Raw genomic sequence first — 26,463 nt, forward strand, 5'->3', positions numbered from 1 at the left:
GTATTCTTCGTACTATAATATAAAATAATTCCAAGGAATTCTAAGCAACTCTTGTCTGCTAAATGAACTGGTGTAGGCCACAGCCATTTAACATAGCCAGATCAGGACCTAACATAAGGACCACTCAGAGTATGCTACTCTGTTCTTCTGAAATGGACTACATTTTCCTATCATGTTTCTTTAGACCTGTCTAAAATAAATAATGGATTTATTGTGACGGTGTAGGCTATATTACATGGATTTATTAGACTTTTTAAAAATGTAGATGTTCTACAGGTCTGTATCAGTGGCGTGTAGGCCATGTGCGGAAGCCAGGAGATGCCATATGTGTTTATGTTAATTAACGGTCAATTACCATGAGACCGACAGTTATTTGCTCGAGAATCACCGGCTGATGAAATTTCGTGACCTCCACAGCTAGCAGAGTCTAGCAGTGTTTGTCCCCTTTTGTGAATCCTTGGTTGGTGAGCAGACCCTGATTCAAGAATTTTAACTGATATCAATTATTTTTAGCCAGATCCTAATTGGCATATTGAATTTTATGTTCCTTTTTGATGGTGTAGAAGGCCCTTCTTACCTTGTCTCTCAAATCAATCACAGCTTTTTGGAAGTTATCTGTAGTGCTGATGTTTAGGCGGAGGTAGGTATAGTTTGTGTGCTCTAGGGAAATGGTATCTAGATGGAATTTGTATTTGTGGTCCTGGTCCTTTTTTTTTTTACTGTCTGGGCCCAGGTCTGACAGAATATGTGCAGAAGATCTACACTTCTATTCAAAAGTTTGGGTCACTTAGAAATGTTCTTGTTTTTGAAAGAAAAGCATGTTTTTTTTTTGTCCCTTAAAATAACATCAAATTGATCATAAATACAGTGTAGACATTAATGTTGTAAATGACTATTGTTGCAGGAAAAGGCTGATTTGTTATGGAATATCTACGAAGGCGTACAGAGGTTCGTTATCAGCAACCATCACTCCTGTTTTCCAATGGCACGTTGTGTTAGCTAATCCAAGTTTATCATTTGAAAAGGCTAATTGATCATCAGAAAACCCTTTTGCAATTATTTTAGCACAGCTGAAAACTGTAGTGCTGCTTAAAGAAGCAATAAAACTGGCCTTCTTTAGAATAGTTGAGTATCTGGAGCATCAGCATTTGGGTTTGATTACAGGCTCAAAATGGCCAGAACAAAGAACTGTCTTCTGAAACTTGTCAGTCTATTCTTGTTCTGAGAAATGAAGACTATAATATTAACAATGTCTACACTGTATTTCTGATCAATTTGATGTTATTTTAATGAACACAAATGTTTATTTTGACCCCCATCTTTTGAATGGTAGTGTAGGTGCTGCTGTAGGCCCTCCTTGGTTGGTGACAGAAGCAACAGATCATCAGTAGACATTTGACTTCAGATTCTAGTAGGGTGAGGCCTGGTGCTGCAGACTGTTCTAGTGCCCTTGCCTATGTAATGTAATGTAATGTATGTACAGTTGAAGTCGGAAGTTTACATACACTTAGGTTGGAGTCATTAACTCGTTTTTCAACCACTCCACAAATTTCTTGTTAAAAAACTATAGTTTTGGCAAGTTGGTTAGGACGTCTACTTTGTGCATGACACAAATAATTTTTCCAACAATTGTTTACAGACAGATTATTTAAATTATAATTCACTGTATCACAATTCCAGTGGGTCAGAAGTTTACATACACTAAATTGACTGTGCCTTTAAACAGCTTGGAAAATTCCAGAAGATAATGTCATGGCTTTAGGAGCTTCTGATCAATTGGAGGTGTACCTGTGGATGTATTTCATGGCCTATCTTCAAACTCAATGCCTCTTTGCTTGACATCATGGGAAAATCAAATGAAATCAGGCAGCTGTACATGGGGACAAAGATCATACTTTTTGGAGAAATGTCCTCTGGTCTGATGAAAAAAAAATTTGAACTGTTTCGTCATAATGATTATCGTTATGTTTGGAGGAAAAAGGGGGAGGATTGCAAGCTGAACAACACCATCCCAACCGTGACGCACGGGGGTGGCAGCATCATGTTGTGGGGGTGCTTTGCTGCAGGAGGGACTGGTGCACTTCACAAAATCGGAAAGGAAAATGATGTGGATATATTGAAGCAACATCTCAAGACATCAGTCAGGAAGTTAAAGCTTGTTTGCAAATGGGTCTTCCAAAAGGACAATGACCCCAAGCAGACTTCCAAAGTTGTGGCAAAATGGCTTAAGGACAACAAAGTCAAGGTATTGGAGTGGCCATCACCCAACACTTTGTGGGAAGCTTGTGGAAGGCTAACCAAGACGTTTGACCCAAGTTAAACAATTTAAAGGCAATGCTACCAAATAGTAATTGCATGTATGTAAACTTCTGACCCACTGGGAATGTGATGAAAGAAGGAAATCTGAAATAAATCTTTCTTTTGGATATTATTCTGACATTTCACTTTCTTAAATATTGTGGTGATCCTAACTGACCTTAGACAGGGAATCTTTACTAGGATTAAATGTCAGGAATTGTGAAAAGCTGAGTTTAAATGTATTTGGTTAAGGTGTATGTAAACTTCTGACTTCAACTGTATGTATGTTGAAGAGGGTGGGGTTCAAGCTGCATCCCTGCTTCACCACACAGCACTGAGGAAAGAAATCTGTTTGTTTTTTACATTTTAATCGCACACTTGTTTTGTGGATTTTATGTTGTTAATACCGCATTCCATCAATTTATTTAGCCGACTCCTATGTCAAGCTTTTTTTCAAAACAAGAAGATTTGATTTTGTTTGTTTTTAGGGTGTGCTGGGTGAATACGTGGTCTGTCGCATGGTAATTTGGTTAAAAGCCCATTTTTTAATTTGCTCAGGATGTTTTCACTGAGGAAATGTAGGAGGCTGCTGTTAATGATAATGAAGAGAATTTGCTGTTGATGCAGATCCCACAGTAGTTTTTTTGGGACCAGTCCTTGGTTCCAAGTATTGGGGAAGATTCCAGAGCTGAGGATTGTTAGATTTGTAATTGATCATGTCTATGTTTTTGTTCTTTCTTCATAGGGCCAAAATGAGAAGTGGTTTATCCATACACCTCTGTTTTGGATAGTTTGTTCTTCGTGTTGTTGTTTAGTGTGTTCGGATTTTCCCTGACGTGGTTGGATTCTTCAATAACATTGAGCTGGTTTCTGGTGTGCTGTTCCTTTTTCCTTAGTGTATTCCTGTACCGTTTTAGTGTTTAAACACAGTGAAGGTGTAGGATCAGGTTTTCTGGGTCTTTTTTTGGTTGGATATGTTTTTCAATTTCTTTCTTAGGTTTTTGCATTCTTCATCAAACCATTTTGTCATTTTTAGATTTGATGGTGAAGCTGGAAGGTCAAATATACTGTTTTGGCTTTCTATTGCCAGTTTTACGCATTCACTATTGCAGTGAAATGTTTTGTCCAGGAAGTTGTCTAAAAGCGATTGTTGTTTCCTGTTGTTTTTTGTTCAGTTTCTACACTACTTTCTTTCCATCTATAGCATTTCTTAATAGTGTGCGGTTTGTTTTGGCTTTGTCTCGTGATTTCAGTGTTGCTCTGTTCAAGAAGAGTAGACTGATTTTTGCTGTGATCTGGTAGGAGTGACAGTGGGCTGACAGTGAACACCGCAAGACTCTGGGTTGAGGTCTGCGATAAAGTAATCTACAGTACTACTGCCAAGGGATGAGCTGTAGTTGTACCTAATATTAATAGTCCCCTCCGCCTACCATTGACTATGTACAGACCCAGTGTGCGACAGAGCTGCAGGAGTTGTGACCCATTTTTGTTGGTTGTTTTTATTGTAGTTGTCAAGGGGGGAATATCTCCCCCCTCACTCCTTGCATTCTTTTTTTTCTCTCTTTTGTCTTTCGCTCTCATCTCTCACTCTTTCCCTCCCTCTCTTTTAGCCCTGAAAAGGTCCTCATTCTGTCTCTCTGTGTTACAACATGAACACAGTGTGCATTTCAAGGACCGTGTTGCATAACTAACTCTGAGTCCCAGCAAGGTCAAATGGCTTCTTGCCAAGCTTGTGCTGGATGTCATGCCGAATAGTGTTGATATTTTAATGTAGTTTTTTTTTCATTCAAAATTTATGTTTCGTTTTATATAAGGGGTGGACGAAAAATTCTCAATATGCAAGCCTATTTTTATGCAGAATATGCTAGCCATTTTTGTCAGCCTGCATGAACTTTTCTTATGCATTGTTAAAATGTCATTGTGCGTCCTGCAGTGGCATCATCGGTGAGCGTCTGCCCATCCGTCTGTACCTGACGTTTGGCATGCTGATGAGCGGCCTCTTCACCTGTCTGTTTGGCCTGGGCTACATTTACAGCATCCACAGCCTTGGCTTCTATATATTTGTCCAGGTAAGTCACAAAGTGGACCTACTGTAACTACCTACACATGTACAATATCAGTCAAGCCATAGACAATTCTTGGTCTGACATTTCATAGGAAGACTAGTTGAGAATTCAGAGGACAACAGTTCTATATTCTGAATGTTTTTCTAATTCTGTTTCTCCTCTGCCTCAGGTGGCTAATGGATTGGTTCAGACGACTGGCTGGCCCAGTGTTGTCACATGCATCGGGAACTGGTTTGGCAAGGGAAGGTAAGCCACAAGATCTGTTAAAATGAAACGATTCCTCCATAGTTCAGATACACTGATGTTATAGGAGATGCATTTAATAGAAAATAGAATATACATTGAAGTTCGAATACTTTAACTGTTGTCTCCAATAGGAGGGGTCTGATCATGGGCATCTGGAACTCCCACACCTCAGTGGGCAACATCTTGGGCTCTCTGATCGCAGGCTACTGGGTCTCCTCCAACTGGGGCTTGTCCTTCATCGTTCCCGGTCTCATCATTGCTGCCATGGGAATCATCTGCTTCCTCTTCCTCATTGAACGTGAGTACTGCTACGTGATTGGTTGGAGGAGTGAAAGACTCGTTCCATTTGCCTTTGTTTAGCTTCGATGCATGATTTATGCGACGGTCAGATTTTTGCATGCTGATATTAAAACATTTAAAACTCTGTGTTTTGTCTGTAGATCCAAATGATCTTAGAAGCATCCATGCTGTACAGAACCCTGCTCCTTGCAGCAACAATGTGAGTACTTAGGATGTCTCTCTTGTTCTCAAAAGCATCTCTACTTAGTATAGATATAATATTTAGGACATTTCAGAGGTATAAATTCACAGATATAGACAGGAAAAAGCCCCTCTTGGTTCAATGCTTAGTTTAAATGCTAGTTTGAAAATGTGTGTCCAAGAATGGGATCATTGTGTGGATCACACGTCATCAGAATTGGCCTGGATAGCATCACATCTGTCGCACATCGCGCCCGACAACTGTTTCCAAGACAACTGTTGCCCACTTTAGCTCCTTGCGTAGACGTAGAGTACCTGAGTGTCTCTGAGTGTGGGCTGGCTCTGGTAAAAATGCCTCCCTGGAGACGGACACACAAATCAAAAGGGATGAAACATGATTAACTTTTACCATGTGGGCAGATTCTTTGTATAAGCTTTATTTAGGGTTCTTCTTGATTGACAGGTATCATTTTCATGCTCCCACGCTACTGTGAACTGCATTAGTTTTCTTCACTAGTAGCTGGTGGAACACAGTGTATAATAGTGATGTTAAACTATAGACTCCGTAACATTGTGGTAAACTGTATTGTACTTTTTTTTTTTCTCATGCAGCAAAAGCTGACAAAGAACTGGAATGGGATGAATGGACACAAGCAACTGTACCATTCATACAAACAGGGAGACAAATATGAGGTGTGCCTGTTTTTATGAGTTTGTCTGTGTTTATGATAGTGTCTGTATGTGGATCTGTGTTATTAACCCATGTTTTCCCCTCCATCTCTCTCAGAACTGGGACACAGAGCTGCTGCTCCCTCAGGACAACAGTAGTGTTTCTGTCCCAGTACAGCAGGTGGTGGTGGTGAAGAGCGAATCAGAGCCCTCGGCCATCAGCTTCATGGGAGCTCTACGCATTCCGGTCAGTCGCCTGACCTCTCACACCACCCATATCTCTCACACACAATAGCAAAGGCCCAGACCCTGTTCCCCAGAGCCAGGGCTGTTAAATGGCCCTCCAGGAATTGAGTTTATCTGCTGGTTTTTATTATTGTCTTTCAATTCATGTCCAATTCAAGACATAGATAACCAGGTGCAGTGAGTTTCTAACCAATCAATTACCTTAATTGACCAGTCAAGTACCAGGGAGGGGTGAAAACACGCAGATGAGGACACTGGAAAATGGCGACTGTGCTTTAATCGGAAAGTGCGGCAAGTGAAGTGTGATAATGAATGAAAATGAGTGAAATTAAAGAATGGAACTAAACGAGCAAAAGTTGTAGTAGAAGACAAGGACCGGTCCAATAATGCATTTCGTATGGAACAGTTTTTTGGACAAGGAGGTTCAGTTGCGAAATCCATTTGTATTATCGAGCACTGAAGAAAGCAGTGGGAAAGGTGGGTAAAAGGTGGCTAGAAGCGGTCTTGTTTTGGTTAATTGTGTCATTGAAGAACAGAAGAAGTGTGGACTGGATCTGGCAAAATTGCCCACATCAGAAGTAACATGTATTGCTCTTCGGAGCAGGGTGCCTGCCAAAGGAGTTGTAGCGCTATGATAAAACCGGCTCTCATGAGGACCGCCACGGGAATGGAAGACCCAAAGTTACCTCTGCTGCAGAGGATACGTTCATTAGAGTTACCAGCCTCAGAAATTGCATCCCAAATAAATGCTTCACAGAGTTCAAGTAACAGACACATCTCAACATCAACTGTTCAGAGGAGACTGCTTAAATCAGGCCTTCATGGTCAAATTGCTACAAAGAAACCACTACTAAAGGACACCAATAGGAAAAAGAGACTTGCTTGGGCCAAGAAACACAAGTAATGGACATTAGACCGGTAAAAATTTGGCCTTTGGTCTGGAGTCAAAATTTGAGATTTTTGGTCCTAACCGCTGTGTCTTTGTGAGACGCAGTGCGGGTGAACGACTGATCTCCGCATGTGTGTTTCCCACCATAAAGCATAGAGGAGGTGTGATGGTGTGGGGGTGCTTTGCTGGTGACACTGTCTGTGATTTATTTGGAATTCAAGGCGCACTTAACCAGCATGTCTACCACAGAATTCTGCAGCGATACGCCATCCCATCTCATTTGGGCGTAGTGGGACTATCATTTGTTTTTCAACAGGACAATGACCCAACACACCTCGAGGCTGTGTAAGGTCTGTTTTTACCAATAATTTGTGATGGAGTGCTGCATCAGATGACCTGGCCTCCACAATCCCCCAACCAAATTGAGATGGTTTGTGATGAGTTAAACCTCAGAGTGAAGGAGAAGCAGCCAACAAGTGCTGAGCATATGTGGGAGCTCCTTCAAGACTGTTGGAAAAGCATTCCAGGCGAAGCTGGTTGAGAGAATGCCACGATTGTGCAAAGCTGTGGCTATAATATATAAAATATATTTTGATTTGTTTAACAATTAAAAATATCTAAAAATGAATTACTACATGATTCCATATGTGTTTTCATAGTTTTGATGTGTTCACTATTATTTTACAATGTAGAAAATGGAAAAACCCTTGAATGAGTGGGTGTTCTAAAACTTGTGACCGGTCGTGTAGATGACGAGTACCTTAGTCAGAAAATTCCATTAATGGTCAGTGCAAGTTCGCCTGACCTGTATTTTTTTGATTGAACCTTTATTTAACTAGGCAAGTCAGTTTAGAACAAATTCTTATTTACAATGACGACCTACCAAATGGCCTCCTACGGGCCTGTGATAAAAAAAAAATATATATATAATATAAATATATAAATATATATACAATATAAATATAGGACAAAAAACACGAGACACACTACATAAAAAGACGACAAAATAAGGCAGCAACACATAACACAACATGGTAGCAACACAACATGGTAGCAGTAAAAAACATGGTCCAAACATTATTGGGCACAGACAACAGCACAAAGGTCAAGAAGGTAGAGACAACAATACATCATACAAAGCAGCCACAACTGTCAGTTGTATTGAGTCTTTGAATGAAGAGCTGGAGATAAAACTGTCCAGATTGAGTGTTTTTTGCAGCTCGTTCCAGTCGTTAGCTGCAGCGAACTGAAAAGAGGAGTGACCCAGGGATGTGTGTGCTTTTTGGGTCCTTTAACAGAATGTGACTGGCAGAAAGGGTGTTGTATGTGGAGGATGAGGGCTGCAGTAGGTATCTCAGATAGGGGGGACTGAGGTCTAAGAGGGTTTTATAAATAAACATCAACCAGTGGGTCTTGCGACGGGTTTACAGAGATGACCAGTTTACAGAGGAGTATAGAGTGCAGTGATGTGTCCTATAAGGAGCATTGGTGGCAAATCTGATGGCCGACTGGTGATGTTCTTCTTCTAGCCTCTAGAGAACACCCTTACCTGCCAATCTATAAATGATGTCTCTGTAATCTAGCATGGGTAGGATGGTCATCAGAATCCGGGTTAGTTTGGCAGCTGGGGTGAAAGAGGAGTGATTACGATAAATCTAGACTTGGTTTCCTCTAACTTTAGCCAGCAGCTTTGATATGTGCTGAGAGAAGGACAGTGCAACCACTGTATTGGTAATTGAAGGAAGGAGAAAAGCCTATCAATATTATTGTTGTTTGAGGAGACGATATGTGAAGCTTGGATATGTGAGGTATGCGATGAGAGCGTTTGTCCAAACCATTAGTATGGGAATTGTAAAGGATATGGTCAAGTGTCAAATGTTTGCAGGCAGGAGAAGTATGGTATTGAAGAATCTGATTTATTTTTTTATTTTTTTGTAGATGTGATGGGGTTCATACTCCAGACTTCCTTGAGTGCCCTGTTAGGGTGAAGGAGGTTGAGGTGTCAAGGATCAGGGATCTATGTGGAGCCGGTGAAAAGAGTCAAAGGAGCGAGAGGCAACAGTGTTGAAAATATGCCTTGCATCCAGTTGCTAGTGTTTTAAGTCAGTCGAGTGATCTGGATACACTCCTTGTGAAGAAGGTAGATATTGTGGCATTTATAGCCACAGTGATTCATTGTACAGCACAAGTGTCAAAGAAGTCCAAGAAGCTGGACATCGTATCTGCAGCCAAGATGTTTTTAGGTCTCCAAGACTTCATGGCAGAAGCACTGTCAGGACTATTTTCCTTTGGAAATGTCCTGCCCTCACGGGAATCTTCTGAGCCTGTGTGACCTAATTTAGAATGTTAGTTTTTTTTTTTACAGGAAAGCAGGTTGGTTTTGTTTAGTTAATTTATTTTGTACATCAAATTGTTGCGAATACCATTTTATACTGTAGAGAAATACCTGCAGACACATGTTCCTTATACACTTAAATAGATCTGAAAGAAATGCATGGGTACTGTACAAGCAACAGGGAAAACCCCTGGCACTTAGCATACACCATACAAAGTACCACGCCATTCTATTCTAGAGAAATGTATAGTTTTTATTTGTTGACATTATGCTTTTCTTTCTCTCTCCAGGGAGTGATAGAGTTCTCGCTCTGTTTGCTGTTTGCCAAGCTGGTCAGCTACACCTTCCTCTTCTGGCTGCCGCTCTACATCACGAAAACGGGTATGTACATTACACTACATCTGGTTCTGAACTGGTGGATCGCGAAAGGGGGTTTTGAATGGGTTTTCATATTTTTTTTTAAATAAAAGATACTCCTGTCTGAATTTATACTAATACCAGGTAGAAAGTGTGTATAAATGACAATGAACCTACTTTTTTGTTTTATAAATTATTCTCTGAAAACTATTATTCTTCAATCACAGTATTTTCAATATAAACTCAGCAAAAAAAGAAACGTCCTCTCATTGTCAACTGCGTTTATTTTCAGCAAACTTAATATGTGTAAATATTTGTATGAACATAACAAGATTCAACAACTGAGACAAACTGAACAAGTTCCACAGACCTGTGACTAACAGAAATTGAATAATGTGTCCCTGAACAAAGGGGGGGTAAGAGTCAGTATCTGGTGTGGCCACCAGCTGCATTAACTACTGCAGTGCATCTCCTCATGGACTGCACCAGATTTGCCAGTTCTTGCTGTGAGATGTTACCCACTCTTCCACCAAGGCACCTGCACGTTCCCAGACATTTCTGGGGGAATGGCCCTAGCCCACACCCTCTGATCCAACACGTCCCAGACGTGCTCAATGGGATTGAGATCCGGGCTCTTTGCTGGCCAAGGCAGAACACTGGCATTCCTGTCTTGCAGGAAATCATGCACAGAACGAGCAGTATGGCTGGTGGCATTGTCATGCTGGAGGGTCATGTCAGGATGAGCCTGCAGAAAGGGTACCACATGAGGGAGGGGGATGTCTTCCCTGTAACGCACAGCTTTGAGATTGCCTGCAATGACAACAAGCTCAGTCCGATGATGCTGTGGCACACTGTCCCAGACCATAACGGACCCTCCACCTCCAAAATCGATCCCGCTCCAGAGTACAGGCCTCGGTGTAACGCTCATTCCATTGTCGATAAATGCGAATCTGACCATCACCTCTGGTGAGACAAAATCACAACTTGTCAGTGAATAGCACTTTTTGCCAGTCCTTTCTGGTCCAGCGACGGTGGGTTTGTGCCCATAGGCGAAGTTGTTTCCGGTGATGTCTGGTGAGGACCTGTCTTACAACAGGCCTACAAGCCCTCAGTCCAGCCTCGCCCAGCCTATTGCGGACAGTCTGAGCACTGATGGCGGGATTGTGCGTTCCTGGTGTAACTCGGGCAGTTTTTGTTGCCATCCTGTACCTGTCCCGCAGGTGTGATGTTCGGCTGTACCAATCCCGTGCAGGTGTTGTTACACGTGGTCTGCCACTGCGAGGGCGATCAGCTGTCCGTCCTGTCTCCCTGTAGTGCTGTCTTGGACTTCTCACAGTACGGACATTGCAATTTATTGCCTTGGCCACATCTGCAGTCCTCATGCCTCCTTGCAGCATGCCTAAGGCACGTTCACGCAGATGAGCAGGGACCCTGGGCATCTTTCATTTGGTGTTTTTCAGAGTCAGTAGAAAGGCCTCTTTGGTGTCGTAAGTCTTCATAACTGTGACCTTAATTGCCTACCGTCTGTAAGCTGCTAGTGTCTTGACCTTTCCAAAGGTGCATGTTCATTAGTTGTTTATGGTTCATTGAGCAAGCATGGGAAAAAAGTGTTTAAACCCTTAACTCCACAGATCTTCATTATAATCTTTGAAAGACAGGGTTCTGAAAAAGGGACGTTTCTTTTTTTGCAGAGTTTATATCTATAAGTAGTGCCTTTTAGCCCAGGTTGTGGTCTCAAATAAGTGAGTTGCCAAAATTGTTCATCAAGAATATGAGTAATATGGAATTATTGACAATGAAAAGGTGTGATTGTTGTTCCCTTGTCTAATATAATTGCCTAATTTATTGTCAATATAGCATTAAAAATTGTTTTCCAGATTGCATTTTGCCCAAAACATATTGTCATACGAATATTGGGTCGCGACTGAGATAACATGGTTCAATTTGGGTCCCAAGGCAAAACCTGTTGAGAACCACTACATTACACTGCACCAACACCCTCACCCACTGCTACATTCGTATAGGAACTCTGTCTGTTTGGTCAAGTATACAGTACATGAATCCAGGGTATTGTGGAGAGCTCTATAAGAAGTGTCAGGGCATTAATTCTTTGCTCGCTACCTGCTAGACTTTGTCTGAGACATACTATATCTATCTGCAATCTGACATTTACAGTACAGTCGGAAAGTATTCAGACCGCTTGACTTTTTCCATATTTTGTTATGTTACAGCCTTATTATAAAATGGATTCAATCTTTTTTTTTCATTAATCAACACACAGTTCCCCATAATGGCAAAATAAAAAGTTTTTTTTTTAAATTTTGCAAATGTATTACAAATACAAAACTGATATCACAGTTACATAAGTATTCAGACCCTTTACTCAGCACCTTTGGCATCGAGTACAGCCTTTAAGTCTTCTTTGGTATGAAGCTACAAGCTTGGCACAGCTGTATTTGGAGAGTTTCTCCCATTCTTCTCTGCAGACCCTCTCTAGCTCTGTCAGGTTGGATGGGGAGCATCGCTGCCAGATATTTTCAGGTCTCTCCAGAGATGTTCGATAGAGTTTAAGTCCAGGCTCTGGCTGGGCCTCTCAAGGACATTGAGACTTATCCCGAAACCACTTGTGCGTTGTCTTGGCTGTGTGCTTAGTGTTGTTGTCCTTTTGGAAGGTGAATCTTCGCCCCAGTCTGAGGACCTGAGCGATCTGGAGCAGGTTTTCATCAAGTATCTCTCTGTACTTTGCTCCGTTCATCTTTGCCTCGATCCTGACTAGTCTCCTTGTCCCTGCTGCTAAAAAACATTCCCACAGCATGATGCTGCCACCACCATGCTTCACCGTAAGGATGGTGCCTGGTTTCTTCCTGACGTAACGCTTGGCATTGTGACCAAAGAGTTCAATCTTGGCTTCATCAGACCAGAGAATTTTGTTTCTCATGGTCTGAGAGTCTAGGTGCCTTTTGGCAAGCTCCAAGTGGGCTGGCATGTGCATTTTACTGAGGAGTGTCTTCTGTCTGGTCACTCTACCATAAAGGCCTGAATGGTGGAGTGCTGCAGAGATGGTTGTCCTTCTGGAAGGTTCTCCCATCTCCACAGAGGAACTCTGGATCTCTGTCAGTGACCATCGGATTCTTGGTCACCTCTCTGACCAAGGCCCTTCTACCCCGATTGCTCAGTTTGGCCAGGCAGCCAGCTCTAGGAAGAGTCTTAGTGGTTCCAAGCTTCTTCCATTTTTAAGAAAAATGGAGGCCACTGTGTTCTTGGGGACCTTCAATGCTACAGAAATGTTTTGGTACCCTTCCCCAGATCTGTGCCTCGACATAGTCCTGTCTCGGAGCTCTACGGACAATTTCTTCAACCTCACGGCTTGGTTTTTGCTCTGACATGCACTGTCAACTGTGTGTGCCTTCCCAATTCATGTCCAATCAATTGAATTTACCACAGGTGGACTCCAATTAAGTTGTAGAAACATCAAGGATGATCGATGGAAACAGGATGCACTTGAGCTCAATTTCGAGTTTCATCGCATAAGGTCTGAATGCTTCTGTAAATAAAGAATTTCTGTTTTTGATGCAAACATTTCTAAAAACCTGTTTTTGCTTTGTCACTATGGGGTATTGTGTGTAGGTTGATTTTAAATAAAAAAATATTTCTCAATTTTAGAATATGCATTTATTTTAACTAGGCATGTCCGTCAAGAAAAAATGATTGTTTACAATGACGGCCTACCCCGGCCAAACCCAGACGATGCTGGGTCAGTTGTGCAACGCCCTATGGGACTCCCAATCACAGCCGGGTGTGATGCAACCTGTATTCGAACCAGGTACTGCAGTGACGCGTCTTGCACTGAGATGCAGTGTCTTAGACCACATAACAAAACGTTGAAAAAGTCAAGAGGTCTCAATACTTTCCGAATGCACTGTATGTCTTGATAGTCTGTGGTCAAACCAGCTCTACCTGTTAGGACAGAGGTTCCCAAACGTTTTCACTCGGGGCCCCTTTCCAGCAGTTTGGGAACCACTGTGAGAGGATACCTATGCTTTGCTTGTTGTTTTTGTTAGTATCCTGTGTCACTTGTTTAGTTTGCCAGAGGGTGTGTGAAGATAATAGACCTGTCTCTCAGCTCACTTAGATGCCAAGAAGGCCGGAGATCTCTCCACTCTGTTTGATGTGGGAGGAATTGTGGGTATGTTCTCTTCTTTAAGTTTTTTCAGTGGTTGTTTGTAGTTCTGATCCTTTTGTATAACTCTTTCTACGAACGAAATAACTTTATGATCTGGTTATTTGTATGCTCTTGTGTGTGTTGTCAGAGATTTGATTTGTAAAAATGCATGAATGATGTCAGGACCTAATTCATCATTGGAATTGAACTACCCGCAAACCACACATCTTGATTGTTGTGCTCATCTCTTTCTCTGTGTGTAGGGGGAATATTGGCTGGGGTCATATCTGATAAGCTGGGAAAGAGAGCCACCACCTGTGCAGTGATGCTGCTGCTGGCTGCTCCTATAGTGAGTCTCTTTCCCTGTGTGGCTCCATTTGTTTCTATTTCTTTCTCTCTCTTTATCTGTTTCTGAGAATCAAACCAACTATCCTGGTGTTGCAAGAACCATGCTCTACCAACTGAGCTACAGAAGATCGCTGAGCTTCAGAGGACTGTTGACCATCTCAAGGGCTAAACATTAGCATGCATCATTAATCTTATAGGACATATTTTTTAAAATGTTTTTGTTCTGTATCTCAGCTTTATGGCTTCTCCATGATCAGCGAGTTTGGACTGGGACCGACCATAGGTAAGGATCCATTTATATTACTAAGCCCAGTTTGTGTTGCTCTTGTGAGAGGGATTGTAGACTGACTTCATGAATCACGCCCCTGAGCCCGTTGACATAATGGCTGTGCTATTCGGACTGTCAATAACGCACAGGTGAACAGAGCTATGATCAAGTGGATAATGTTGTGATGGGCCATTTTCTTCATAGGTATGCTACTGGTGTGTGGAGGACTTGTGAATGGGCCATATGCCCTAATTACAACAGCAGTGGCTGCTGATCTGGTAAGTGTGTAGTGAGTGAGTCTTTCTCACTGTTGTTTTACACTTATATAATCCTCCCTAGTAATTTTGTCTTTCTAACCTTTTAGATCAGCCATGCTATCTCAGTATATCATGTGTGTGTGTGTGTGTGTGGGGGGGGGGGTTGTCTCTGACCTCATATCCCATCCCACTCTGTTTTGACCTTTGAACCTAGGGAACACACAAGAGCCTCAAGGGCAATGCCAGGGCCCTTTCTACTGTCACGGCCATCATTGACGGCACAGGATCAGTAGGTCAGTCTCTAATCTCCATCTATACCAGTAGATCCTATGTGATAAGTTAGCTCCATGAGGGGATAGCTAATGACCAGGGGTTGCTTAAGAATTTAGCATAGGTCTAGCTCTGTGACTTACAAACTGTCCTGTGATCTGTTCTTCTCAGGTGCAGCAATAGGCCCCCTTCTGGCAGGAGTGTTGTCGTCACAGGGCTGGGATCGGGTCTTCTACATGCTGATGGCAGCTGACTTCCTAGCACTGCTGGTAGGTGCTGATGCTTGTTAAAACCTGTTGGGGCAAAGAGTTCCCCTCAGAACTCCATCCCCCCGTTCAGCTGAAATGGTGGCGCAGGGAATTTAAAAATATTATTTTGAAATATTTAACTTTCACACATTAACAAGTCCAATACCTCAAATGAAAGATAAACATCTTGTTCATCTACCCATCATGTCAGATTTTTAAAGATGTTTTACAGAGAAAACACAAAATATATTTATGTTAGACCACCACCAAACCAAAGAAAAAACGCAGCCATTTTTTCCAGCCAAAGATAAAATCACAAAAGCAGAATTAGAAATAGAATTAATCACTAACCTCTTGAAAATGTTCATCAGATGACAGTCATATGACATGTTACACAGTACATTTATGTTTTGTTCGATAATATGCATTTTATATCCACAAATCTCGGTTTACATTGATGCCATGTTCAGAAATTCCTCCAAAATATCCGGAGAAATCATAGAAAGCTACGCCAGATAACAGAAATACTCATCATAAACTTTGACTAAAGATACATGTTCTACATTTAATTCAAGATACACTGGTTCTTAATGCAACCGCTGTGTCAGATTTTTTTTAAACGTTATGGAAAAAGCCTAACATTGCAATAATCTGAGAAGAGGCTCAGATGTAACCGCCATGTTGGAGTCAACAGAAATACGAAATTACAACATAAATATTCCCTTACCTTTGATCTTTCATCAGAATGTAGTGCAAGGAGTCCTAGTTCCACAATAAATCGTTGTTTTGTTCCATAATGTCCAAGTAGCTGCATTTGCTATCACTTTCAGCTCACGTGCCCAAAAACTGACTGCTGGTCCAAGATAACTCGCACGAAAACTTCCAAAATATATATTCCATGTCGAATAAACTGGTCAAACTAAGTAGAGAATCAATCTTCAGGATGTTATTATCATATATATCCAATAACGTTCCAACCGGATCATACGTTTTCATCTGGGGCCGAATGGAACAGCCGTAGCACCCACAGAGAAATGCGCCACAGCAAAATGGCATTCAGTCGGGACACTGACTATTTCCCTCCAATTAGGTCAAAGTTCCCAGCAAATGCTCCATTACACTTTCTACTGAATGAGGACATCTATTGGAAGGCGTAGGAAGTGCTTCCAGATCCATATCTTATTGGGAAAGGAGGGGGAGATGATGTCAAAGTTGCCCCAACTTTCAGAATTTAATTTCTTGTTTGGAAGATTGCCTGCCCTATGAGTTCTGTTATACTCAGTCATAATTCAAACAGTTTTAGAAACTTCAGATAGTTTTCTATCCAATAGTAATAATAATAATAATAATAATATGCATATATTAGCAATCTAGGACAGAGTTTGCAGTTCACTATGGGCACGCAATTCATCCAAAGTGAAAATACTGCCCCCTATCCTCTTAATGTTTATCTTATGTGGCTTTGTGTGTGGATGTGTTTCCTCTGCAGCTGTTGCTGCGGCTGGTGATGAAGGAGCTGACCTCTGGTAACGTGGTTAAACCTCGTTCTGGCAGCACCACTGTAGAGTAAGTGACTTGTTTATATTCTACTTGTTGTTGTATGGCGGTATAGAGTGGTATCTAGGCTTTGTTATAGTAACTGATGCCATTGATCATGTTCTATGATCTATGTTAATGACTTGTATTTCATTTTTCATTGTCTTTTATGTTGTTTGTTGATGACACCATCTTTTTCTCTGATAAAGACCGTCAGAAACGCATCACTAAATTAACTCCAAATAAATTGTGAAAGGTATTGGTGTCATCAGATGAATACAACCTCTTTTCCCCCAAAAAAAACATTTGGAATCTGTACTACACCTTACTATATCCATTTATCTCATATTGCAATATATGCTGGGTCAGTACTTATAAAAGCAACCCCAATAACTTCTTCATTCTCCAAAAACATTTTGTGAGGAAGCCCAACTCAGACTGTCGTGCCAGTTCCTCTCCACTCTTTCATCGCCTTGAAATCCTCTAAATGTATATCAACCAAATCTGTTTCTATAACAAATGAATCTACACCCTGTTTCTTTTCAAATGCTATTCAAATTCAATACTGGGGTTCATTATTCTACACAAACTGCCACTGATCTCCACATCCCTCCTTCCATACAAGATTGGGTGAATGTTCCATCACTTAAAGGTTGCTCTTTATGGAAACAGTCTCCTGGACCACCTTAAGCACTGCAACAGCTTCAACTCTTTCACATATAAATAGAATGCTTGGCTGCTGTTTGACAAATAAAATTGATTACTCTTTTGTCCATAATCATCTCATCATGTAGGCTATACTTGCACTGTAGCCTAACTGTGAGCTGCCTAACTGTGCCAATAGCAGTGGGCACACTCACTATATAACGTAGCATTTTTTTGTGGGAGAAAAAAAAAAACGAGTTGAAAATGCAATGGAAACCCATTTAACTTTTTTTATTATTTTTATTCGGTACGTCAGAATTTAACCACAAAATGCATTTATATGTGCACTAGGTCATCACGCACAGCCTTTTTATCAATGTGATAGAAACACATCTCTGGTGGGAAACTGCACATTCTTTTTATGCAGATTTTTGTTTAGAGCTCAAAGTCTGTTTTTCTGTTTCCATTTTGTAGGATGAAGGAGCACTAAGCACTTTGCACTAACTCTAGACCGAGAAGTGAAAAGACTGTGGCCCTCGCTCAGCACAGACACACTGCATCCTATACCACTACCCTGGACCGGACCTTTTAACTGAGATGACCTGAACCCACCCTGCCTGTGGTCACCTCTCAACCTTAACCCAATAATCCCTATAAACCAGGGCCCAGTTATCTGGATTTTAAGTCAATGGTTTGTCTGTTCTATGAATATGCCTTTAATACTATCTGATACTTTTGAAAAACTGAGCCCAAGAGCTAGACAATGTTCACAAAGAGACATAGACAGGCAACACTTCTTTCTAAAGGTCTGTTGTCACTGCGAGCTTGGCTGTATCGCCATTCAGCAGTAGCTGACATGAACTAGTGTGTAGCAGCACCTATTGGAACTGAATGAAAGTCGATGAAGATTAAGTAGCGGAGTAGAATAAGCAACCAACCAAGCCATCCAGTCCCTCTGAGCACATACCACTTTTTATTTAGATTTGTTTATATACTTCTTGAGCATATTGGGCCCACTTTAGCCTTATGTAACCAAAGATTGTGAGGAAATGCACAGTAATTTATATGGAGAAAAAAAAACATTCTGGTGGTCTATGTATTTTCTCTGTTTAGGAAGTATATGAAGGTACTGATATTTTGTGTTCCTATATGATCAGCAAATGATGGTACAGTTTGTTATGTTTTGGGACTTGAATGCTATGAATGTAACATTTTGTGTTTGAGTATGGAATTCTGCATATCAACTCCCGAGGAGGATCAACCATATCTCAAATCAGTTATTTATGCAGTGCAATGTTAAACTGTGATATTTTTACTATGTGTAGAAAACACCAAATGCCATCATCCCAAACCTTAAAATGCTCACATTCATTCTGCCTTTGTGAACATTTTAAAGACGTTCCTGTGACTAATGCTTCCTACCTCCTGAGTTTAATGTGCCAAATGAGTGAAGAAAGGTAGCCTATGTACCTTCATGAAAAAGTAATCTATATTCTTATGAACTTTCATTCTGGCAGATGCCCGGGGCTGTGGTTAATTCCAATTCACCGCCCGTATTTAACTGAATTGAAATGGAAGGGACCCCATCCAGTAACGTGTCATTGTTCTTTGTGGCGATAGAGCATTTCTTGGTGGAAGCTGAATCATTATCGCAGTGCTTAAATGGTAGTACTTGAATTGCTGTGTACCTTTTTTTTTGGTGTTTGTTCATTGGTCAGGCACTTGCTTTGTTCAGTTACTTGTCTGATTCTTACCTGACTCATAAGTACACGGTCTTGGTGACAATTGTCCATTTCTGAAGATATCTTGGTAGATAAATAAAAAGCGAGTGGCTGTGTTGCTGAATTCTCTGGAAGCTTCTTCACAAAAGATCTGTCTTGGTTTCTAAGCATAATGTTGAATTGTTTTGTTCACCAGGCTAAGTGTGTTCCAGTTAGGCTGAGTGGTCTCAAGTCTCCCAGCTGGAGGTGGCAGGTGTCAAACAAAATGTACACTTCTGAAAGCTAGTCCTCCACTCAGTGACACAGACAGGCACACACAGGCAATCTCTCTTTGTTTCTGAAAAGTACTGCAGGCCAAATCAAATATGAATTATTATTCTCTGAAACTGTTAATTTTTTTTTACAGACAATCAGTTATTGGGACTGGTAGGTTCTCATAATAAACCAAAACGTAATTATGCCGGATTATACACTACAGTCAATGACGGGGTTTATTGAAAGTATTAGTATGTTTTGATTGCCCATGACTTCTCTCCCACGCATAGCATCACAAAACCCCTGAGCTGACTCGAGCCTACAAGGCTTGATTTAATATGTCATCAGGGGAAGCGCGTGGGCGCCCATGCAAGAAACTAAATTACATGTGAAACATCTCTTTTTCACGGCGCTTGCTGGCTGCTTTTTGGTTTTATTTCGTCGGTTCCTTTCTTCTCGTGTGCTTTGACCAAAAATACCGTTTTTAGAGACTATATAGGATTTGAATAGCCATATTATCAATAGAATATAGCCTCGTTTGTTCGTAAAAGGGAATGAACATCGCGAACAGACTGGGGGCTGTGTGGGCAGGCAAACTACCCCACTCACGCGTCCTTGAGGAGCCCCGGTAACTATGGCGATAAGAGAAAACGTACGATGATCCCTGCTCTTCAGTTTTCCCAGTGTGTGTTTGTCTGCGTGCGACTCATTTGAGAGCGGCTGAGGGAGGGGGTTTATGAGATGAGAGCTAGCTAGGTGCTCCAGAGAGAAAGAGATGTTGAAACGCTAACTTCATTTGCCCATTCAGAGAAGGACAGACGGCTCTCGGGTTTTCCAATTCGGGCACGGAACGGAGTGGTAGCCTATTGCCCGCAATCCGACTCCTCGGCAGCGGCGAGAGAGGCTTGAGGGGTGGAGAGAGATGGGATCAGCTTCTTCGGCGTACCGAGTAATCTACCTGGACGTGGATGGCAGAATTCAGAAGGTATAACTGTCAATCAACCGTTATATCATGTCAGCCTGTTTCATCATCAACCTACACCCTGCCCTGTAGGCCTAACTGGGAAGAGGTCCAATATTGCATAGGAAAGATTTGGAAGAACGGTGCAATGATAGTTATGCTGTCTATAGAATAGGAAACCCTCAATAGCATATTGTATAATATTCATATACAAATCGTGGTTAAAATGAATAGCCTAATGTAATTGATAATGCAAAAAAAATCTATGCACTTTTTGATGGATTATGCATATGCCAGACACTTGATTTACTGTTTAAAGGGTGCGCAGCTTCACTTTTCGCCCCCGCTCCACTTTTGTATCGGTTTTTGTGTCCCTTGAGGATTTCCCAAACTGGTGCGAGAGAATCAGAGACCAAACCACCTCAGATCACGCGCTTGTCATGTTCGGGCCTCTGATTGGACACTGACGCACAAACGTTCGGAACCTGTATGTGCAGATGTTAATTTTCTCTCGCATGCCAGCATAGCTGAGGACGACGCAAATTCCTACCATTTGTGTCCAGGTTTAACGTGGTGGGACGTCCCTCGTTATAAACAATCGGTTAAATGCACGGTTAACGCATAATATTTTTACCTATTAGAAGCAATTAATACCCGAAACAACGTCATCATCGAACCAAACGACTGGCCAGAGATCAGGGCATTCCTCAGCAAAGCTTTTCCTAGCAGCCGGATGAGGCAATCGAAGGAGGAAGCAGTGATTTGACTATATAGGACTACTGGCCTCGAATTTAGTAAAACTTGCTCTGGAATGGATTTATGCTTTTAATTGCGCATTTTGAATATCAGTTATATTCTGTAGGTGATGCTATAGTTTACTTTATGGCCGGATTGAAATGTACTTTTTTTAATGCTACATTAATTTGACAGACCTTACTTGAATGATTGTCCCTCTTTCTTCAAAGTAAAGGCCTAGTCTATGATAGGCCTATTCATATTTGTATTACTATTGTGTTGCAGGCTATAGGTTAATAGGTCATGAACACATTATAAATTAACATTTTATTTTCTTACATTTATGTATTGTTATTCTTGAATTAGAAAAGCATACATATTCTACTATATAGCCTGTATCATATGAAATTACATTTTTATCCTGTAGATAGGTGTTGAATTGCACTTATTTGATAGCGGTGCTTGAATTACACTGAAGTCGGAGCCAGTACTCATTTTGGGTGCTGGTACTGTTTATATTTAGGTGCAATACTTTTGAGCTAATATTCTGTAAGAGGAACAGGAGCTCAAGCAGTGGAACATTTGAGGTGCTGGTGATTTCCTGTCCAAGTCCAGCACTGTTTGAAAGACCTAACTTGAATGATTGGCCATCTTTAGTAGCCTATTTCTCCTATAAAGTGTGGTCTATGATAAGCCTTTTTAATATTTGCATTGTATTCATATTTAATTAAAGCATAGTTAGGCTATACATTTATAGTAATGAACTGATTATACATTTGGTCAAGTTTTTTTGATTTGAAAAAACACTTGACATTGTATTATATTATACATATGTTAATAATGCTGTTATTGACGTTTATCAGAGATATGTTCAGAATAAAGAAACTGTCATAATGCCCATTCTGTTTCATTTCACGTGATTATATCAATTAACATTGTACCTTCATCTGCATCCTTTTTCAAAATAACACAGGAAAGATTTCCTAGCATAGGTTTTTGCTTGGAATAATATAACTCTTGAAGCCCACATTAGGCCTAAAGCTTGCACAGATGGGTAGGAAAATGTGGTAAAGTATAAATGTATTCCTTCTCCACTATTTATGAAAAACACTCACTTGGAGTCAATTTTATTTTGGGGGATTGTTTTTTTTTGCTTCCTCCCTCACTTTTATGAAGAAGAAAAAAGCAGTTAAACAGTAAATCAACTTTGTCCAGCAATATCAAAAACTGAATTTTCAGAATCTTGTCTATGTTGTTTGGACACATTCACTGTCCTCTCTATGTGTATATGCATGCGTGTGTGTTTAGATCTTTATCAAGATTTACACATTTGCACAAGAAACTGCACAGTTTTTGTGAACCTGTGTGGAGTGGCAACATGTAGGGCTCTATTTTTGGCTGGCGTTAAGGCGGCGCTAGTCTCAAACGCACTTTAGTTTGCAATTTCGTCATGTAAAAACTATCAGACTGGCATTTTCTAACCATAACGCTAAATTCGGCAGTTTACCTCTTTGATATCCTTAAAAAACAGTATCTAAAGTACTGATTTCAGGCAGCACTGATAGGGTTATTTAAGACCAACCAAAAGCTGGTTTTAGCAGTAATGCAGTTGGTTACGGCATGGGTTTTGACAGCAGAAACGCAGCCTATCCAGCCGTGACGCACTATGCGCATGGAGCAAGAGTAGCCCAATGTGCTTTTGGTGCCTGTATATTTAATTTTTTTTAAATATAAAACTAATCTTTTTTCCCCATTTTGTTTTATTTGATTTAAAACCAAGCATACAGTAGCCTTCCCTCCTCAATTGAGGCTTTTGTTGTCTGCCCAATGTTATCGCGAAGTAGCCTAGTCAAGACTGTCGATAAAGGGTTTGGCTCCTGAGACCGCTTGTAAATACATCTTAATCACCAAAGCTTTATTAAAATATAAGGTTTGAGAGGAGTAAAACATTGAGCTGACATTTTCTTTTTATCTATGCATTGAAGGCAGGCCCACATTATTTTAGCCATGCAGGTCACGTTTTGGATGTGCGTAAAACCCCATCCATGATGTAGGCTACGTGTCCATGCCCACCGTGAAACGAGAGAGGAGTACCTCGGTGAATGGATACCGGTGAACCTCGTATTTAGAAGTTCTGTAACCTGTAAAATTTGGAAAACCCAAGCCCTCCCTTAGGCCTACCATAACGAAGGCTAATTCAATAGCAATGTGTCTTTTTTTAATCCTGGCGATTGTATTACATTTTACATTCATTTATTGTTGTAAAAGAAAAAATCTCGTTTTTTGTTGAATTTTATTACAACCAACCTTTAGTATGACTCACCTTCCTAGTTTCATGGTGACAACGTCAGTGGCGCGCTTGCAATGCTACTTCTGGAGATATGTGAATGCGAGGTGATCTGTAAAATGTTTCCGATTATTGTCGTAAAGCATAGGCCTATTGTGGAGCAGTATAACGGTGAATGGACATTCGCCCTTTCTAGTTATATTCGATTGTTGTCCAGCTACTGTGAAAAGTTTGGATGTGCGTATAACCCTCCGTGGTCTACATTGTTTTAATATTATATACCCACGGGGAGAAATTGTAGTCTGGAAGTGACGTAGGCTATTTAAAACAAGTGGTTTTGTTTAGAATTTGATTAGAATTGTTCATTATTTTTTTAGGCCTCATAAATAATGAATTTAATCATGCTTACTGATAATGTTTGGCATGTCAATGCTCAGCCACAATTCAATTTACAGTAGGCCTAGCCCCTATATCAGTGTGAATGCTACTGTAGCCATACAATTACTTAGAACAATGTCGAGTGCAATTGGGTTCAAGTTAATGTATTTATCAAAGATAGGTCTACATTTTGTTTCTGTAAGCCATTTAACAAACTATGATGGACAAGCATTGGGAGTGGAGTTGATTCCAAGACAATACATATAAGACCGTAAATACACAACTTGAAGCAACCACATTTCGCCATGGAACACGTTCTGATTGGCTAGTGATGGGCCAAGCCCCAACCTATAGCGCTACCACCTGCGCTTAGATTTACCATTGCGTTAGGTTTGTTAAAATAGAGCCTGTAGAGTCAGATTTTGGTAAAAGCATGATAGCTTATCATTCATTTGAGTGGGAAAAAATGACAGCTAATCATTAAATGCTTGATGAAATTCCTTAGAGGAAGAATAATTCATTCTAAGATTAAGATGAGAGGACCAGATATTGAATGTGTTTTACAGTGCAAAAGTATTCATCCCGCTTGGCGTTTTTCCTATTTTGTTGCATTACAACTTTTTTAAATCGTTTTTTATTTGGATTTCATGTAATGGACATACACAAAATAGTCAAAATTGGTGAAGTAAAATTTAAAAAAAACAAATGGAAAAGTGGTACGTGCATGTGTATTCACCCCCTTTGCTATGCAACCAATTACCTTCAGAAGTCACATAATTAGATTGCTCACAGGTGGACTTTATTTAACTAAGTGTCACATGATCTCAGTATACCTGTTCTGAAAGGCCCCAGAGTCTGCAACACCACAAAGCAAGGGGCACCACCAAGCAAGCAACACCATGAAGACCAAGGAGCTCTCCAGACAGGTCAGGGACAAAGTGGTGGAGAAGTACAGATCAGGGTTGGGTTTTAAAAAATATCAGAAACTTTGAACATCCCACGGGGCACGATTTAAATCCATTATTAAAACATTTTAAGGATATGTCACCACAACAAACCTGCCAAGAGAGGGCCACCCACCAAAACTCACGGACCAGGCAAGGAGGGCATTAATCAGAGAGGCAACATAGAGACCAAAGATAACCCAGAAGGAGCTGCAAAGCTCCACAGTGGAGATTGGAATATCTGTCCATAGGACCACTTTATGCCATACACTCCACAGAGCTGGGCTTTACGGAAGAGTGGTCAGAGACACCATCCCCACAGTGAAGCATGGTGGTGGCAGCATCATGCTGTGGGGATGTTTTTCATCGCCAGGGACTGGGAAACTGGTCAGAATTGAATTAATGATGGATGGCGCTAAATACAGGGAAATTCTTGAGGGAAACATGTTTCAGTCTTCCAGAGATTTGAGACTGGTACGGAGATTCACCTTCCAGCAGGACAATGACCCTAAGCATACTGCTAAAGGAACATTCGAGTGGTTTAAGGGGAAACATTAAATGTCTTGGAATGACTTAGTCAAAGCCCAGACCTCAATCCAATTGAGAATCTGTAGTATGACTTAAAGATTGCTGTACACCAGCGGAACCCATCCAACCCGAAGGAGCTGGAGCAGTTTTGCCCTGAAGAATGGGCCAAATACCAGTGGCTAGATATGCCAAGCTTGCAGAGACATACCACAAGAGGCTTGCAGCTGTAATTGCGGCAAAAGGTGGTTCTACAAAGTATTGACTTTGGGGGGTTGAACGCTCAAGTTTTCCGTTTTTTGTTGTTGTCTTATTTCATGTTTGTTTCACAATAAGAAATATTTTGCATCTTCAAAGTGGTAGGCATGTTGTGTAAATCAAATGATACAAACCCCCCCCAAATCATTTTTAATTCCAGGTTGTAAAGCAAAAAAAATAGGAAAAATGCCACGGGGGTGAATACTTTCACAAGCCACTGTTCTTTGCTGGTCCTTTGTACAATTCCAGTCTGGAAAAGTACAGGAATTGTCTATGTAGACTGCCACTACTATCATCTCCCGCACATTTTAAACCCAGCATGTAGTCTACACATTTCTATTACAGTAGATATACCCGCCATTCTTGATTCCAGGATGAAATGCTAGCCTCCGTGCTTCTACGTCTGTATTGCTTGCTGTTTGGGGTTTTAGGCTGGGTTTCTATATTTGCATTTGGCTGATGTAAAAAAGGGCTTTGCAAATACATTTGATTTGATAGAATGCTCAGGTTTCGTACATATATGATCAAAACTTCAGCATGTAGGGGCCACATCTTAACTTGAGATTTGTTTGTGTAAATCACTGGAACAGTCGCCACATGAAACCTCAAGTGACTTACTTGCATCTCATGTAAGGATTTGGCCTAAGGACAGTTTTGTATAATGTCACAAACTCCTTATTCTACAATGGGTTGATCAAAACAAGTATTGTGATTGGTTGAGACTCGTTCTAAACCATACTAAAAAAACTGTTTTAGCACGGGTAAGCCTATAATGCAAAATTGGGAATCTTGTTCCCTACTCCTCCACAGCCCAGCCAGCCAATTCATTAACTTGATCTCCACTGTAAAAGGCATCTAGACATTTTTTCCCCTTGCTTCTAGCCCAACATTTGGTTTGCAACAACTGGGGGTTGTACAAACATTGCTGTCTGTCTCTCAACATTTGCAACATAGTTTCAATAGTGAAATTCGATCAAAGTAATTTAGCATGCCCTCTCGTGTGCAATTGCTTTAATCTCACACAGACTATATCCATGTCAATTAGCCTCCACAAACAGAGCCAGAAGGGTGGGTCTAGA

General features: G+C 40.9%; 2 protein-coding genes across 8 annotated transcripts in view; both read left to right on the forward strand.

Annotated features, from left to right (window-relative positions):
- The window catches only part of LOC135547260 (glucose-6-phosphate exchanger SLC37A1-like), a 42,254-nt gene extending 23,089 nt beyond the window's left edge, over window positions 1–19,165 (forward strand). For all 4 annotated transcript variants that reach the window (XM_064976068.1, XM_064976067.1, XM_064976069.1 and 1 more), the window contains exons 6-20: window positions 4,232–4,367; window positions 4,534–4,610; window positions 4,742–4,908; window positions 5,051–5,109; window positions 5,703–5,783; window positions 5,878–6,006; window positions 9,520–9,610; window positions 13,710–13,772; window positions 14,012–14,097; window positions 14,331–14,379; window positions 14,569–14,642; window positions 14,836–14,914; window positions 15,063–15,160; window positions 16,629–16,705; window positions 17,795–19,165. In XM_064976068.1, the coding sequence (XP_064832140.1) occupies window positions 4,232–4,367; window positions 4,534–4,610; window positions 4,742–4,908; window positions 5,051–5,109; window positions 5,703–5,783; window positions 5,878–6,006; window positions 9,520–9,610; window positions 13,710–13,772; window positions 14,012–14,097; window positions 14,331–14,379; window positions 14,569–14,642; window positions 14,836–14,914; window positions 15,063–15,160; window positions 16,629–16,705; window positions 17,795–17,810 (1,282 nt within the window). In that variant the 3' untranslated portion in view covers window positions 17,811–19,165. The remainder of the gene's footprint in view (window positions 1–4,231; window positions 4,368–4,533; window positions 4,611–4,741; window positions 4,909–5,050; window positions 5,110–5,702; window positions 5,784–5,877; window positions 6,007–9,519; window positions 9,611–13,709; window positions 13,773–14,011; window positions 14,098–14,330; window positions 14,380–14,568; window positions 14,643–14,835; window positions 14,915–15,062; window positions 15,161–16,628; window positions 16,706–17,794) is intronic.
- A 789-nt stretch (window positions 19,166–19,954) lies between these two features.
- The window catches only part of LOC135547261 (high affinity cGMP-specific 3',5'-cyclic phosphodiesterase 9A-like), a 41,623-nt gene continuing 35,114 nt past the window's right edge, over window positions 19,955–26,463 (forward strand). For 2 of the 4 annotated variants that reach the window (XM_064976072.1, XM_064976073.1), the window contains exon 1: window positions 19,955–20,281. In XM_064976072.1, the coding sequence (XP_064832144.1) occupies window positions 20,219–20,281 (63 nt within the window). In that variant the 5' untranslated portion in view covers window positions 19,955–20,218. The remainder of the gene's footprint in view (window positions 20,282–26,463) is intronic. The other 2 variants (XM_064976071.1, XM_064976074.1) reach the window with 2 other exon arrangements.

This window comes from Oncorhynchus masou, chromosome 10, assembly GCF_036934945.1.
Source record: "Oncorhynchus masou masou isolate Uvic2021 chromosome 10, UVic_Omas_1.1, whole genome shotgun sequence".
Lineage (NCBI taxonomy): Eukaryota > Metazoa > Chordata > Actinopteri > Salmoniformes > Salmonidae > Oncorhynchus > Oncorhynchus masou.